Below are 14,029 nucleotides of genomic sequence, written 5' to 3'. Positions count from 1 at the left end.
GAAAATAAAAAGCTCAAAAGCTTAATTAGATTTCATAGTGCCAATAAAATTGACAGCTACAACAGAGCGGGGGAAAGGAAAAAAAAAAAAAAAAAAAAATCCAAAGAATCTACAGAAAAGTCAAAACATAAGAATAATAAATGTTTTTCTGAGTCACTGCTGTCAGAGTCCTTTCCCTCGCTGGGAGTCACAGTTCACCTCACCTCCCAAGGATGCTCTCCAACACTGTGCTGATATCCAGACCTGCTGTGGGGGCAGCTCAGATTCTAATCTGGTCCTTCTTCTGTGTGTTCTTGCCTCCAGTGTCCACAGCTATCAGAACTAGTGCATTTTCTTTTGTGGGAACTCTCAATGACCTTTTATATATTCCATAGACACAGAGTCTGGCTAGTTGATTGTGTGGATTTAATCTGCAGCTTGTACAGCTGGTGGGAAGGTTTTGGATTTTCTTCCTTAGCAACACTGCCCCTAGGTTTCAGCTGTGGTTTTATTTCCACCTCTGCATGTGGGTTGTCCACTGGGGTTTGCCCTGAAGGACTGGGTTTGCCCCTGTGAGGGCCAGAAGTGGAGATGGTGCAGTTGCTTGGGTCACAGGGTTTCTGGCAGCACCAGGTTCTCAGGGGAGTTGGTGGCTAGGGCAGCAGGAAAACATAGTGCTCTAGAAGGGTATGGCAACAAGTATTGGCCACTATGCTCCAGTATGCTTGCCTGGAGACCCTCCGTCCCTGACAGAGAAGCCTGGCAGGCCACAGCCTACAGGGTTGCAAAGAGTCAGACACTACCGAAGTGACCCTGTGCCCATAGATGCAAGACATGTTTTGCTTGTGGCAGCTCTGCCCCAGTGAGTTGAGTGTGAAGGTGGTGCAACTGCTTGGCTTGCGGGGACCCTGGCAGTGACAAGTATGCAGGGACAGACTGCCTCTGCTGCAGGAGTTATGGTCTTCTCAGAGTCTTTTTTCCAGCCTCTTGTAGCTGGCAATCGAAGGCCTCTTTGGCTAGTCTTTCTTCATAGCTCTGCCTGTTCAGGCACTTTGACGGCTCCGTTGCCTGGAGTCCTTCTCTGTTGTTCAGCGCATCGGGAGGGGCCTCCTGGCTGGGATCCTACTCTGTAGATCAGCATGTCAGGCACTTAAAGGGGCACCTTGGGTGGGGTCCTACTCTGTAGATCTGCACATCAGTCTCTTAAAGGAACATCCTGGGTGGAGTCCTGCTCTGTAGTTCAGTGCCTCAGGCGTTTTATGGGGCAGCCTCTCTACTGTTCTCTACTGTGCTGGTGTGTGGGGAGAGAGAGGCTATGGTGATGGCTCCACCCCCTATGCGTGAGTCAGCAGTATCGCCTTGCTTCCATGGCTGCCTGGCTTTCCTCCACAGGCATTTCCCACCATAACCTCCTTCCTACATTCCCTCAATCCATCTTTCTACAATCAACAGCAGCCCTTGCCCTGGGATTGCTCCACAGTCCCCAAACACCAGCTCCCAACCACTGTGCCTTCCAGGGGACCTGTGTCCCTGTCCAGGGTATGTATGGCTGCAGCAAGGACTGTCTGGTTCTCATTCTATTTAGGCTGCCACAGATCAGCTGTTTCGCTCTCAGCCTTAAATGTTTCTCCTCTGACTCAGACAATCACTTTGATGTGGGGATTGGACCCCAGCTTCAGTTCCCCCACCCACTGAGGGCAGATCCAGTCCTACTAACACTCCTGTTTCCCCCACTAGTTCCTTGTCCTGCTGAGTTTTGCGTGATTCTATATATTCTTTACCTCTGGTCAGGTATTCCTGTCTGCTCTCAGCTGGTGTTCTGCATTCTGTATGCACTTCTGTGTCTGAAGGTATATTCCTGATGTTCCATGGAGAGATGTACTCCATATCCACCTACTCCTCCACCATCTTGTTCTCTTGGATCCTATCTTCTTTGAGTAGGATGGATGATTCAATATCACAAAGATGTCGGTTCTCCGTAAGTCAATTTTTAAATTTAATACAACCTTAATAAAAATTCTAGTTTTTAAAGGAAATTAGATGAATGAATACCAAGGTTCATGTGGAAAAATAAATATACAAGAGTAGTCAAGAAAACACTAAAAAAGAAAATTGTCTGAGGGGTGGAGACTAGCCCTGTTGTTGTTGTCCAGTTGCTCAGTCGTGGCTGACACTTTGCAAGCCCATGGACTGGAGACTAGCCTTGCTGCTAAGCTGCTTCTAAGTTGCTTCAGTCGTGTCTGACTCTGTGCGACCCCATAGATGGCAGCCCACCAGGCTCCCCCATCCTTGGGACTCTCCAGGCAAGAACACTGGAGTGGGTTGCCATTTCCTTCTCCAATGCATGAAAGTGAAAAGTGAAAGTGAAGTCACTCAGTCGTGTCCGACTCTTAGCGACCCCATGGACTGCAGCCCACCAGGCTCCTCTGTCCATGGGATTTTCCAGGCAAGAGTACTGGAGTGGGGTGCCATTGCCTTCTCCGAGACTAGCCTTATCAGATATTAATATATAATTTTATATTATTTTAATTAAATATGAACATGTAATTAAAATATTATGATATCAATATATTAATGGACAAATGGGCAAGTTATATAGAATAGAAAACCCAGAAATGGACCCAAGAACTTACAGAAATTGATTTATGATAAAGATGGCATCTTAAATCAATATGTAAAGAGGGCCTTTTATAAAAACTTTCTTATTTCTTGCAGTTTAACACAATTGTGATGAAAAATAAAATTTACCATCTCAGCCATATTTAAATGTACAGGTTAGTGTTGTGAAACAGATCTTCAGAACTTTTTCATCTTGAAAAACTGAAACTCTATACTCATTAAACAATAGCTCCCTATTTCCCCCTCTGCTGAGCCCCTGATAATCACCATTCTACTTCATGTTTCTATGAGTTTGATGGCTTTAGATACCTCATGTAAGTGCTATTGTATAGTATTTGTCTTTTTGTGACTGGCTTATTTCACCATGTTATAGCATGTGACAGAATTTCTCTCCTTTTTAAGGCTGAATAATATTCCATTATATGTTAAATTTTGTTTATCCCATTCTTCAGCTGATGGATGCTTAGGTTGTTCCTACCTTTTGGTTATTGTAAATAATGCTGCTATAAGATGGGTGTACATATATCCATTTGCATCCCTGCTTTCAAGACAGTAACCTTTTAAGACAAACCTTTGAGATAAGACCAAGCATTTTTGCTTCCTTTTCCATGCTGAAGACATTGAACATTCAATGTGTCAAGCATACGAGAGAAAAGACAAATGTTAAACCCTTCAAAAAGTAAAGTGAAAAATTTTCCTTACAGTGTTTTAATGTTCCATCATTTAGATACATCATTTCTAGTGTGATAATATGGACAAAAATGATTATCCACTAAGGACATTCATCTTATTTGCTTACTTTAGCATAGTTTTGATAAATTTGACAGAAAATTTAAATAAACAGAAAATATAATACATAAAAGATATGAAGATAACTATGTCTAAAAGTTTTGGAATCCATTTTAATTTGAGAAATATCAAGCATTCCATATGCTATTATCTTGGCTATAGGGTAAAGATACAATTATCTGAGAAGTCAACAGCTTAGGGTTTTCCTTTAGCCCTCTGGTGTATGAGGTTTGTGATAAGGGGTTAGGATCAAGAGAATGTAAGTTGGTCTTTCATTGTTGTACTCCAGGATATACTCAAAATCTGTCATCCCTCAATTTCAAGTTCTTTGACTAATCAGGTTGTGCTAGGAACCCATCCCACTTCCTTATCTCTATATTTGCAATCTCTCCTTTTGACCCCATGTTTTTCTTCCTAATACTTATTTTTCTATTTTTGCTCCTACCAAGGTACAATCACTGGTTTGATGGAATGGCTTTACTTCACCAGTTCAAGATGGAGAAGGGCACAGTGACATATAGGAGCAAGTTTCTACAGAGTGATACATATAAGGCCAACAGTGATCGTAATCGAATTGTGATCTCAGAATTTGGTACATCGGCTCTCCCTGACCCATGCAAGAATGTTTTTGAACGTTTCATGTCAAAATTTGAAAAGCCTGGTAAGCACCCTTTATTATGCCCAGAATTTTCAGGTAATAGTGATGATTCTTTAAATTATTATGACACATGTCAATCTTTTTTTATAAATATGGATCTTGATATTTATTTATTTTGATATGAGAGGATGTTTCAACTGCTTTCTCCCTTGATTGTGTGCTTAGGATCTCCTATAGTAAGTTGTGGTGTTTAAATAACTTTGGGGTTTGATTTCAGCAATTACTGATAACACCAATGTCAACTATGTGCTGTACAAGGGTGATTACTACCTTAGTACGGAAACCAACTTTATGAATAAAGTGGACATTGAAACCCTGGAAAAAACAGAAAAGGTAAAATATGGGTTAAAATATAATAGACCCTAAAATTTCTCTCCATTCAAATACTTTTTAGAGTAGTTATTATCAGAAGAAAAAATTGTATTCTTAAACAAAATCAAAATTACCCACTGATTCAGGTCATTAGGTACCCTCTGTCTTCATTAGAATGGCCTGTGGTATTGGTTATCCTTAAAGATAATTCTAGATTTCTTCCTTAGTCCAACTGTCTGAAGGCTAGGGCAAAGGAGACACAGCATAGTACAGACTTATTTCTGTCATTTCATTTTCTGCTTAGCTCTAGGTAGAATTGGACTGGAGATTACCTAGATCCATTCTGCCCTGGAGAAGGAAATGGCAACCCACTCCAGTATTCTTGCCTGGAAAATTTCATGGACGGAGGAGCCTGGTGGGCTACAGTCCATGGGGTCGTAAAAAGTCAGACATGACTGAGCGACTAACACATACTGCCTTCATGTTATACATTAATTTAAAGCAAAATAAAATTTGGGGCCAGAATTTTAATGCTTATTCTTTTGAACTTTCTTGTGATCTGGATAATCATTTTTGTGCATTTCTTGGTGGTGGTGGTAGGAGGGATTTTGTTTGGTTTTCTTATTGTTTGTTCTTAGTTTCTTTTTCTTTAGTAGGAAAAATAATTTTGATTTCACAGAGGTGAGACATCAGGGCTTAAACTATAGTTTTTATATCTTATTTTAAAAGTATCTGATACATCCCTACTGTCTATGCATCTAAATAGAGACCTACCCATGTAATTTAAGTCTCTGAATGGTCTTAAATTTTCAGGTTAACTGGAGAAAATTTATCGCTGTGAACGGAGCAACTGCACATCCTCATTACGATCCAGATGGAACAACGTACAACATGGGGAACTCCTATGGGAAAGATGGTAACGTTGCGGCAGGAGTCTTTGAAAAAATAACTGGGAGTTAACTGTCTTCCCAGAGTTCCATTACGGCTAAGATGTTAACTTATATGAAACTCATTTGAAAATTTCAGAAAGAAATCTCTGAAATTGCATTTCTGAACTTCAAATATGTAATTTATTGTTATGTTCTGTGGTCTTTTTGTGTATATACTTAGAAGCTGATTTTCTATTTGATCTTTTCATCATGACTCACATTTTTATGTTCCATTATGCTTTTTGGCTCACATGCATTGTAGAGATTTTCAGTATATATTTCTCAAACTTGAATTTTTAAGAGGTACCATACTATCAGAAATTTTAAATGGCACAGCAAAGACATAAAGAGAAGGCACACTGTATGTTACATACAGAGGAATTTATTTTTACCATGGGAGTAATACACTACAAAGTAAGTTAAGGTTAAAGTTTGGTTGCATTTGCAGCTACTTGTATCACATCCCCTTCCTGTTCATCTGTATACTTTCCTAGCTGTCTGTTAATCTGTTCCAGAAGGTTCTAATGGCTAATAATGATAGTTAACATTTATAGAGTAACTAGTATGTGCTTGTGTTAACCATTTTTTCCCATATAGTTTCTCATTTAATCTCTGAGAAAGGTACAGTTATTTTTATTTTTTAATTGAGGTATAGTTGATTGACAATGTTGTGTTAGTTTCCCATATTCTTTTCCATTATGGTTTACTGCAAGATATTGAATATAGTTCCCTGTGCTATACAGCAGGACCTTGTTGTTTATCTATTTTATATACAGTAGTTTGTATTTGCTAATCCCATACTCCTAATTTATTCCCCACCCATTTCCCCTTTGGTAACCATAAGTTTGTTTTCAATGTCTGAGTCTATTTCTGTTTTGTAAATAAGTTCATTTGTATCATATTTTAGATTCCCATATAAATGATATCATATGATATTTGCCTTTCTCTGTCTTACTTTGCTTAGTTTGATAATATCTAGGTCCATCCATGGCATTAAGAAAGGTATTATTACTCCCATTTTATAGATGAGGGCAGTGAACCTTGAGAAGATTTAAGATGCTTGCTTAAGGAAGCCTCAAGTGTCTAATACCAGGCTTGGCACCAAGCCTGAATAACACAGAAAAAGCTTGCTATTAGTCATTTTGTTAGACCATCTTAATAATTATTTATCACTGAGTACAGAGGATTCTCTCAGGGCATGCAAATTCTTTATCATATACCCAAATATACATCTCCCTCTGGAAAGGAATGTGTAAGTACAAGTATTAAAAGTTTCTGACTGTCTATCTTAGCTGTCAATCTATCATTTATAACTATGAATCCTTTGTATAGATTAACTTTTGAATATGTTAATGTAAGGAATTGGCTTTTTGGGTTGTTCATCTCTACCTCTCCATATTTACACATATAAGTATATATGAACGTGAAGACTTCAGGTTTGTTTTTTTTACTGGCTCAAGAAGAGATAGGGTACCCTGGGAACTTCATCACCCAGCCGTCTCTGCTCTTTGTTACCTGACCTCAGGTAGGGATGTATTCTTCAAATCTGTTATAGGAAGCATCAAACATCTTTTTAGGTAAAATCTTTAAGCAAATGGGTACACTGACTCAGCTTTTTTTGTTTTTTGGTCCATTTTTTTTTTTTTGATCATTAAAAACTCATTTCTTAATAAATTAACTCTAATAACCAAGCGAGGCTTCCCTGGTGGCTCAGACAGTAAAGAATCTGCCTGGAATGCAGGAGACCCAGGTTCAGTCCCTGGGTTGGGAAGATCCCATGGAGAAAATGGCTACCCATTCCATTCATCAGGTACAGATGTGAAAGTTGGACCATAAAGAAGGCTGAGTGCCAAAGAATTGATGCTTTTGAATTTTGGTACTGGAGAAGATTCTTGAGAGTCTTGGGCAGCAGGAGATCAAACCAGTCACTCCTAAAGGAAATAAATCCTTTCCATTTGAATGACTGATGCTGAAGATGAAGCTCCAAAACTTTGGCCACCTGATGCAAAGAGCTGACTCCTTGGAAAAGGCCCTGATCCTGGGAAAGATTGAGGGCAGGAGGAGAAGGGGGAAACAGAGGGTGAAATGATTGGATGGCATCACCGACTCAATGGACATGAGTTTGAGTAAACTCCAGGAGATAGTGAAGGACAAGGAAGCCTGGTGTGCTGTAGTCCATGTAGAAAGAGCTGGACATGACTTAGTGACTGAACAACAGCAACAGCCCATTCCAGTGTTCTTACCTGAAGAATTTCATGTACAGAGAGGAGCCTGGTGGGCTATAGTCTATGGAGTTGCAAAGAGTTATAGATAACTTTGTATATAGTCCATAATATAAGAAATACTGTTTAACCATTTTTATTTATTTTTCTAAAATAAATCCTCATTAGATCAGTGATTCTCAGCCTTTAGAACACCCCAAAGCCATCTGGAATGCTTTCCAGCAATGTAAGATCAGTGGGCTTCATCTTCAGATATTCTGGTTCAGTATACTTGAAAAGGGGCTAAGAATCTGCATTGTAACCAACCCTTCACTCCTTATCTTGATGCATTTTAACAAGATCTCCAGGTGGTTTTGGGGAAAGTGGCCTATGAATCTCTGAGAAACCTTGCACCAGTCATTATGAGTTGTACTTGTTATTTTGCCTCAATTTGATGTTTATGCAAAGTCCTGAGGCGTCTCCCAGAGTTAGGCACAAAGTATTGAGCAAATCGTTTCTCTGGGCGTTCAGTCCTCTGCTGTGTGTTTCCTGGGAGTCTGTCTGCCTTGTACTTCCTGCAAGACTTACAGTTAGGACAGTTCATCAACTAGTAGTGTTCAAATTTAGTAAATTGAGTAATCGTCATTTAATCCAATTGCTGAGATAGGAAATTCTTCTCTTGATACTCTAATCTCAAGTAAAACTGGCTTTACTTCTTTTTTCTTACTTGATTATTTGGTTCAGTGAGGAATTTTTGAACTAGAACACAAATATATGTGTAGCTGCAGAGAGCTCAACTAAACAATATGTGTTTGGGGGACATTTAGTGATTTTTTTCTGGTAAATAAAGTGCTTGCTAGTAATTTCTACCTTTACAAAATAAAAAGCTTTTAATTGTTTTCACTTTTCCAGATATTTTTAAAAAGCCCTTTTAAAATTAACAGAAATCCTCTAAACATTTAATCTAGCTAGTTTTAAGTACTAATTTAAAATAATGTAATCTCTTAGACACTTACAGTAGATGGAGATGGAGATGGTAATATTGGAACTGTAGAGTTTATCTTTCATAACTCATCACTGTATAAAGCATGATGTTTTATATATAATTGTTTCTCAAAACATATAGTATCCTAACCTAGACCTTCCCACTAATTGCTTACTCAAGTGTTTTTACTAGGATATCTAATAGAGGTTACAAAATTAATTTTTTAAAACCAAACTTTTAATCTTTCTCCCTAAATTTCTCTGCTTAAAATCTTCCCCATCTCAGTCGAGGGTAACTCTGTCATTCTACTTGCTTAAGATGATGACCTTGGAATCATGTTTTATACCTCTCTCACATCCACGTCTAATGGGTCAAAAAGTAATTTCAGCAATGCCTTCAAAATATATCAAAAATCCAGCTATGTCATATCACCTCCACTGCCCCCACTCTGGTTTGGGCCACCATTCTTTCTCATTTGAATTATTGTAATAGCTTTTTAACCAGTCTCCTTGCTTCTCCCTTTACCCTACTTCAGTTTATTCTCAGTATATCAGCCAGTTATCCCTTTAACCTACCCCACCTCATCTAGAATTTTCTCTCTGCTTGCTATGGGCAGGGCAGCACTGTCCTCACTGCAGTTATTTAAACACTCCAAACTTATTCTTGGCTGAGAATCTTTGCATTTGCTCTTCTCACCTCATAGCTCAGTTGGTAAAGAATCCACCTGCAATGAAGGAGACCCCAGTTTGATTCCTGGGTCAAGAAGATCCTCTGGAGAAGGGATAGGCTACCCACTCCAGTATTCTTGGGCTTCCCTTGTGGCTCAGCTGGTAAAGAATCTGCCTGCAATGCAGGAGACCTGGGTTTGATCCCTGGGTTGGAAAGATCACCTGGAGAAGGGAAAGGCTACCCACTCCAATATTCTGGCCTGAGAATTCCATGGACTGTATAGTCCATGGGATTGCAAAGAGTTGGACACAACTGAGCGACTTTCACTTTCATCACCTGAAATGCATTTCTCCCAGATATCCTCAAGGCTCTCTTCCTCACTCCCTTCAGGTCTTGACTCAAATGCCACCTTCTTAGTAAAGCCTTCTCAGACCACCATAATTTAAGTTGCAAATAGTAGCAGTCCACATCCTTATACACTCACTTCTAATTCCCATTCCCTTGTTTATTCCTTATTATAGTTCTCATCTGATGCATTATATTTTTACTTATTGTATGATTTTTTAAAAATTTGAGTTTTATAGAAGAAGAGCCTTTTGTCTCTTTTGTACACTATTTTGCTGTACACAAGTGTCTAGAATATGCTGCTTAGGACTCGTAGAAGAGTGCCTGGGATATAACTGACATTCGGTAAGGGCTTCCCAGGTGGTGCTAGCAGTAAAGAGCCCTCCTGCCAATGTTGGAGACTTAAGAGATGCAGATTGGATCCCTGGATCAGGAAGATCACCTGGAGGAGGAAATGGCAACCCACCCCAGTATTCTTGCCTAGAAAATCCCATGGACAGAGTAACCTGGTGGGCTATGGTTCACAGGGTTGCAAAGAGTCAGATGTGACTGAAGTGACTTAGCTCTCAAGGAGCTGCTGATAAATGAGTAGGGAACCAGATGGTTATCCTGTTCCAAAAGAGGTGAAAAGATTGTGAGATTCTACAAGTTACAGGTTCCTCAGGACCTACGTTGGCACTTCTAACACCAGAAAGATAATTCAGTATGATCTCAGTATTTGTTCATTCGTTGAGTTATTTAACAAACATATGTTCTTAGTCAATCCAACAATAGTTTTTTATGGTTTACCTACAGGTCAGTGTTTGGTACTGAGGATGCAAAGATGTGTCAGACATAATTCCTGCTCCAGAAGAGCCTAGTCTGCTAGGAAACAGATAAATACACAGAAAATTATAGTAAATGAAATAAATACTCTGACAGTGTAGAATATAATCAGAGCATAAAGGAGGGGCAACAAATATCTTTGGATGGGAAAATCTGCTTAAGGACTGGGTACCTGAGTTGATTATTGAGGAAGTAATAATAGTCAGATGAATAATTGCATGAGTGAATGTTGATAAGATGGGAGGAGAGGAGACCCAAAGTGACCCCAAGGATATAGAAGACTGAATGGAAGAAGTTGGACATAAATACAAATGGCGACTGTAGTGTTTGGAACTGGGGAGTGGGGAGAAGGACAGATAGAATTTGAAGATATTCCTGGCTGCTATCCTATCTTTTCCTTGAAGCTGGGATTGAGTTCATCTTCAGAGAGCTAGAAGGGAACCATTTGTGAATATTAAAATACAATAGCTGTTGGTTAGTTACTTTGTGTATGATGTTTCAAAACCTTAGCTAATACTGTTTATAAAGTTAATATATTTTTGTATCCATGTCTTTGAAATAACCCCTTATGAAATATATGTGTCATGCATATTGCATAAATCTTTTAATTGCTTTTGCCTAGTCCGCAAATACAAGGACTATCTTTTATTCTTCAAATGTATGTAAAACATTTAAGACAGGACTTTCCATTTTCCAGGTTCCTGCTATAATGTTATTCGGGTTCCTCCAGAAAAATCTGACCCTGGGGAGACAATCCATGGAGCCCAGGTGATATGTTCTATTGCTTCTGAGGAGGGGATGAGACCTTCTTACTACCACAGCTTTGGTGAGCCCAGAAATAAGACAAAATTTAACAGGACCTGCCTTAATGTCACTGTTGAAGGGGAACTAGTTTTGGAAAATAATATGTTAATATGGTTTATCAGAGTATGTGATAAGAGACCAAGGTTGCGTTTTGATGTGAATTAAGTTCATTCTGTTTAGTCATGTGTTGCTTACCCTAGCCAACTGACTGATGGAAGAGATATTTTAATACAAGCAGTTACGAAAAAATTGTTAACAAGTTTTTCATTAATTGACTGCTCTAAGAAACAGCTGTCAGTTTAGGAAATTATCAGTTCCTTCCCAGCACATTGAGTCAGGGAGAAATAGGCTGAGATTTAGTCACCCAGCCATAATTCCACTTAAGTTCTCTATGAAGAACAGCCTCTCCCTCCAGGATGCTCCAGGATGAAACAATGAATAACTCCTAGTCATAGAAATCAGTCTCTTTGGTTTGTTTTGTATTGTGTTGTCTGTCATTGAATAAATACAAAGGAAAAATATACATTTATGCGTGTTTCCACAATAGAAGCTATGGGCTTTGGGTGATTATGAAGTGTCAATGTAGATGCATCAGCTATAATAAATGGACCACTCTGGTGGAGGAAATTGATAAAGTGGGAGCTGAGAATGTATGGGGATGGCGGTATATGGCAAATCTCTGTACTTTCCCCTTGGTTTTGTTTTGAGCCTAAAATTGCTCCAAAAAATAAAGTCTTAATTAAAAAAAAAAGAATTTGACCATAAGAAATGGATAGAATTTAGTATTTTAGGTGATTTTAAAGACCACAAATAATAATCATGTTAATATTTTTTGGGAGGGAAATTCATATTCCACATAGATTGCTTCAGTTTTTTTCAGAATGTTTATTTTCTGCATCATAAACTTTTATAGCCAATCTGCTCCTGGATCCTTACCTCCAGTGTAAATAGCAAAAGGATTAAGAAATGAAGCTCCAGATCATAAATGACACTTTTAATATAATGCTTCCTAAACCAAAACAATTTGAAAAGGAAGGAAAAAAAAAGATTTAAAAAATGCAAGTTGAGGGCATTCAACCCAAGCTATTCTAAGAAGTTCCTGTTTTTTGTTTTTTGTTTTTTTTTTCCCCTAGGACCTATGACTTTATTTATTTTTTCTTTTTTTAAAAAATTTATTTATTTTAATTGGAGGCTAATTACTTTACAATATTGTATTGGTTTTGCCATACATCAACATGAATCCGCCACAGATATACACGTGTTCCCCATCCTGAACCCCCCTCCCACCTCCCTCCCCATACCGTCCCTCTGGGTCATCCCAGTGCACCAGCCCCAAGCATCCTGTATCCTGCATCGAACCTGGACTGGCGATTCGTTTCATATATGATATTATACATGTTTCAATGCCATTCTCCCAAATCAACCCACCCTCTCCCTCTCCCACAGAGTCCAAAAGACTGTTCTATACATCTGTGTCTCTTTTGCTGTCTCGCATACAGGGTTATTGTTACCATCTTTCTAAATTCCATATATATGCGTTAGTATACTGTATTGGTGTTTTTCTTTCTGGCTTACTTCACTCTGTATAATAGGCTCCAGTTTCATCCACCTCATTAGAACTGATTCAAATGTATTCTTTTTAATGGCTGAGTAATACTCCATTGTGTATGGAAGTTCCTGTTTTTATGTAGGAACAGAAAATATATACAGCAAAGCTGAGAAACGATGAAGAATTATTTCTGATTGGCGTTTGTTTAGGTCACAGTAATATGTCCAACTATTCTGACAAGTCCCCATAACTGTTGCATTTCAGACATCTCTATTTTGCCAAATAACATTTTATTGTTTACTTGAACCATTTTAGGAATGACAAGGAACTACATCATCTTCATTGAACAGCCTCTAAAGATCAATTTGTGGAGAATCATCTCTTCTAAAATTCGAGGAAAGGCCTTTTCAGATGGAATAAGCTGGGAACCCCAGTATAATACACGGTTTCATGTGGTGGATAAGCATACTGGTCAGGTAGAGAATTTTGACTATGAATGATTGGACATAAAGGCAAATTTCCATATCACTGATTTTTCCCTTGTTGGGTATTTCTTACATAAGCCACTCTTAATTAAAGGATATTGCCTTCTTCCATAAGGAGGGCTAGCTATTTATTAATTAATACAGTGAATTTTGCATATCAGAAAATTATAAGAAATGGTTTTATCCTGTAAATTATCTGATTCAATTACAAAATGACAATAAAAATGACATCTAAGAAATCCTCTTGGCATGTTAGCATGGATTTTTCTGTATAATAATATTTGCCAAAGAGAATACTGTTCATGCAGAGGTCTTCTGTAACTTTTGCAATTATATTTTTATTAGTTGCTTTTATGACATTTTGATATACAAGTATGATAATATCACCAAAGTCCAAAGCGTATTGGTTAAATATCTTTCTATAGATGCCTGATGAATAGCATTATTATATTTCTCTACTTTTTAACCCCTTAAAGAAATAGTATCCCAAATTTACTGTAGTCCCGCATATAATTTCATTACCAAAAAAATCCCATTTTAGTAATGACAGCATTTTCCAGAGGATTAGTCACTTAATTTATTATAAACTTTTTAATAGAAGTATTTTCTATTTAACCATGTACTAAAGAGTTTAGGAGTTATTTATTCTTCAAAATATTGGGCCATATTTCATGAGAACTTTGAAGTTAGTTAAATCAGTTGATTGGTCTATATCAAATAGCCTCAGTTTATTGATTCATATGAGATGAGATGATTTTAAATCTAAACAGATTGGCTTCTACATTCCATATTCTGGTTTTCATACCTACCAGGCCTATTACTTAAACGGGGAGAAATCTTAATTTGCACTTTGTGGATCTGTACCCTAAAGGAAATAAAA

At 38.1% G+C, this 14,029-nt stretch overlaps 1 protein-coding gene across 2 annotated transcripts in view; it reads left to right on the top strand.

Moving 5' to 3' along the window:
• Positions 1 to 14,029, top strand: part of BCO2 (beta-carotene oxygenase 2) — a 72,726-nt gene that overhangs the window by 37,601 nt on the left and 21,096 nt on the right. For both annotated transcript variants that reach the window (XM_070384221.1, XM_070384220.1), the window contains 5 exons: positions 3,837 to 4,048; positions 4,263 to 4,378; positions 5,171 to 5,273; positions 11,009 to 11,137; positions 12,980 to 13,140. In XM_070384221.1, coding sequence (XP_070240322.1) covers positions 3,837 to 4,048; positions 4,263 to 4,378; positions 5,171 to 5,273; positions 11,009 to 11,137; positions 12,980 to 13,140 — 721 coding nt within the window. The remainder of the gene's footprint in view (positions 1 to 3,836; positions 4,049 to 4,262; positions 4,379 to 5,170; positions 5,274 to 11,008; positions 11,138 to 12,979; positions 13,141 to 14,029) is intronic.

This window comes from Bos mutus, chromosome 15 (genome assembly GCF_027580195.1).
Source record: "Bos mutus isolate GX-2022 chromosome 15, NWIPB_WYAK_1.1, whole genome shotgun sequence".
NCBI classification, from domain to species: Eukaryota; Metazoa; Chordata; class Mammalia; order Artiodactyla; family Bovidae; genus Bos; species Bos mutus.
This window is presented reverse-complemented; position numbering and strand designations above follow the sequence as displayed.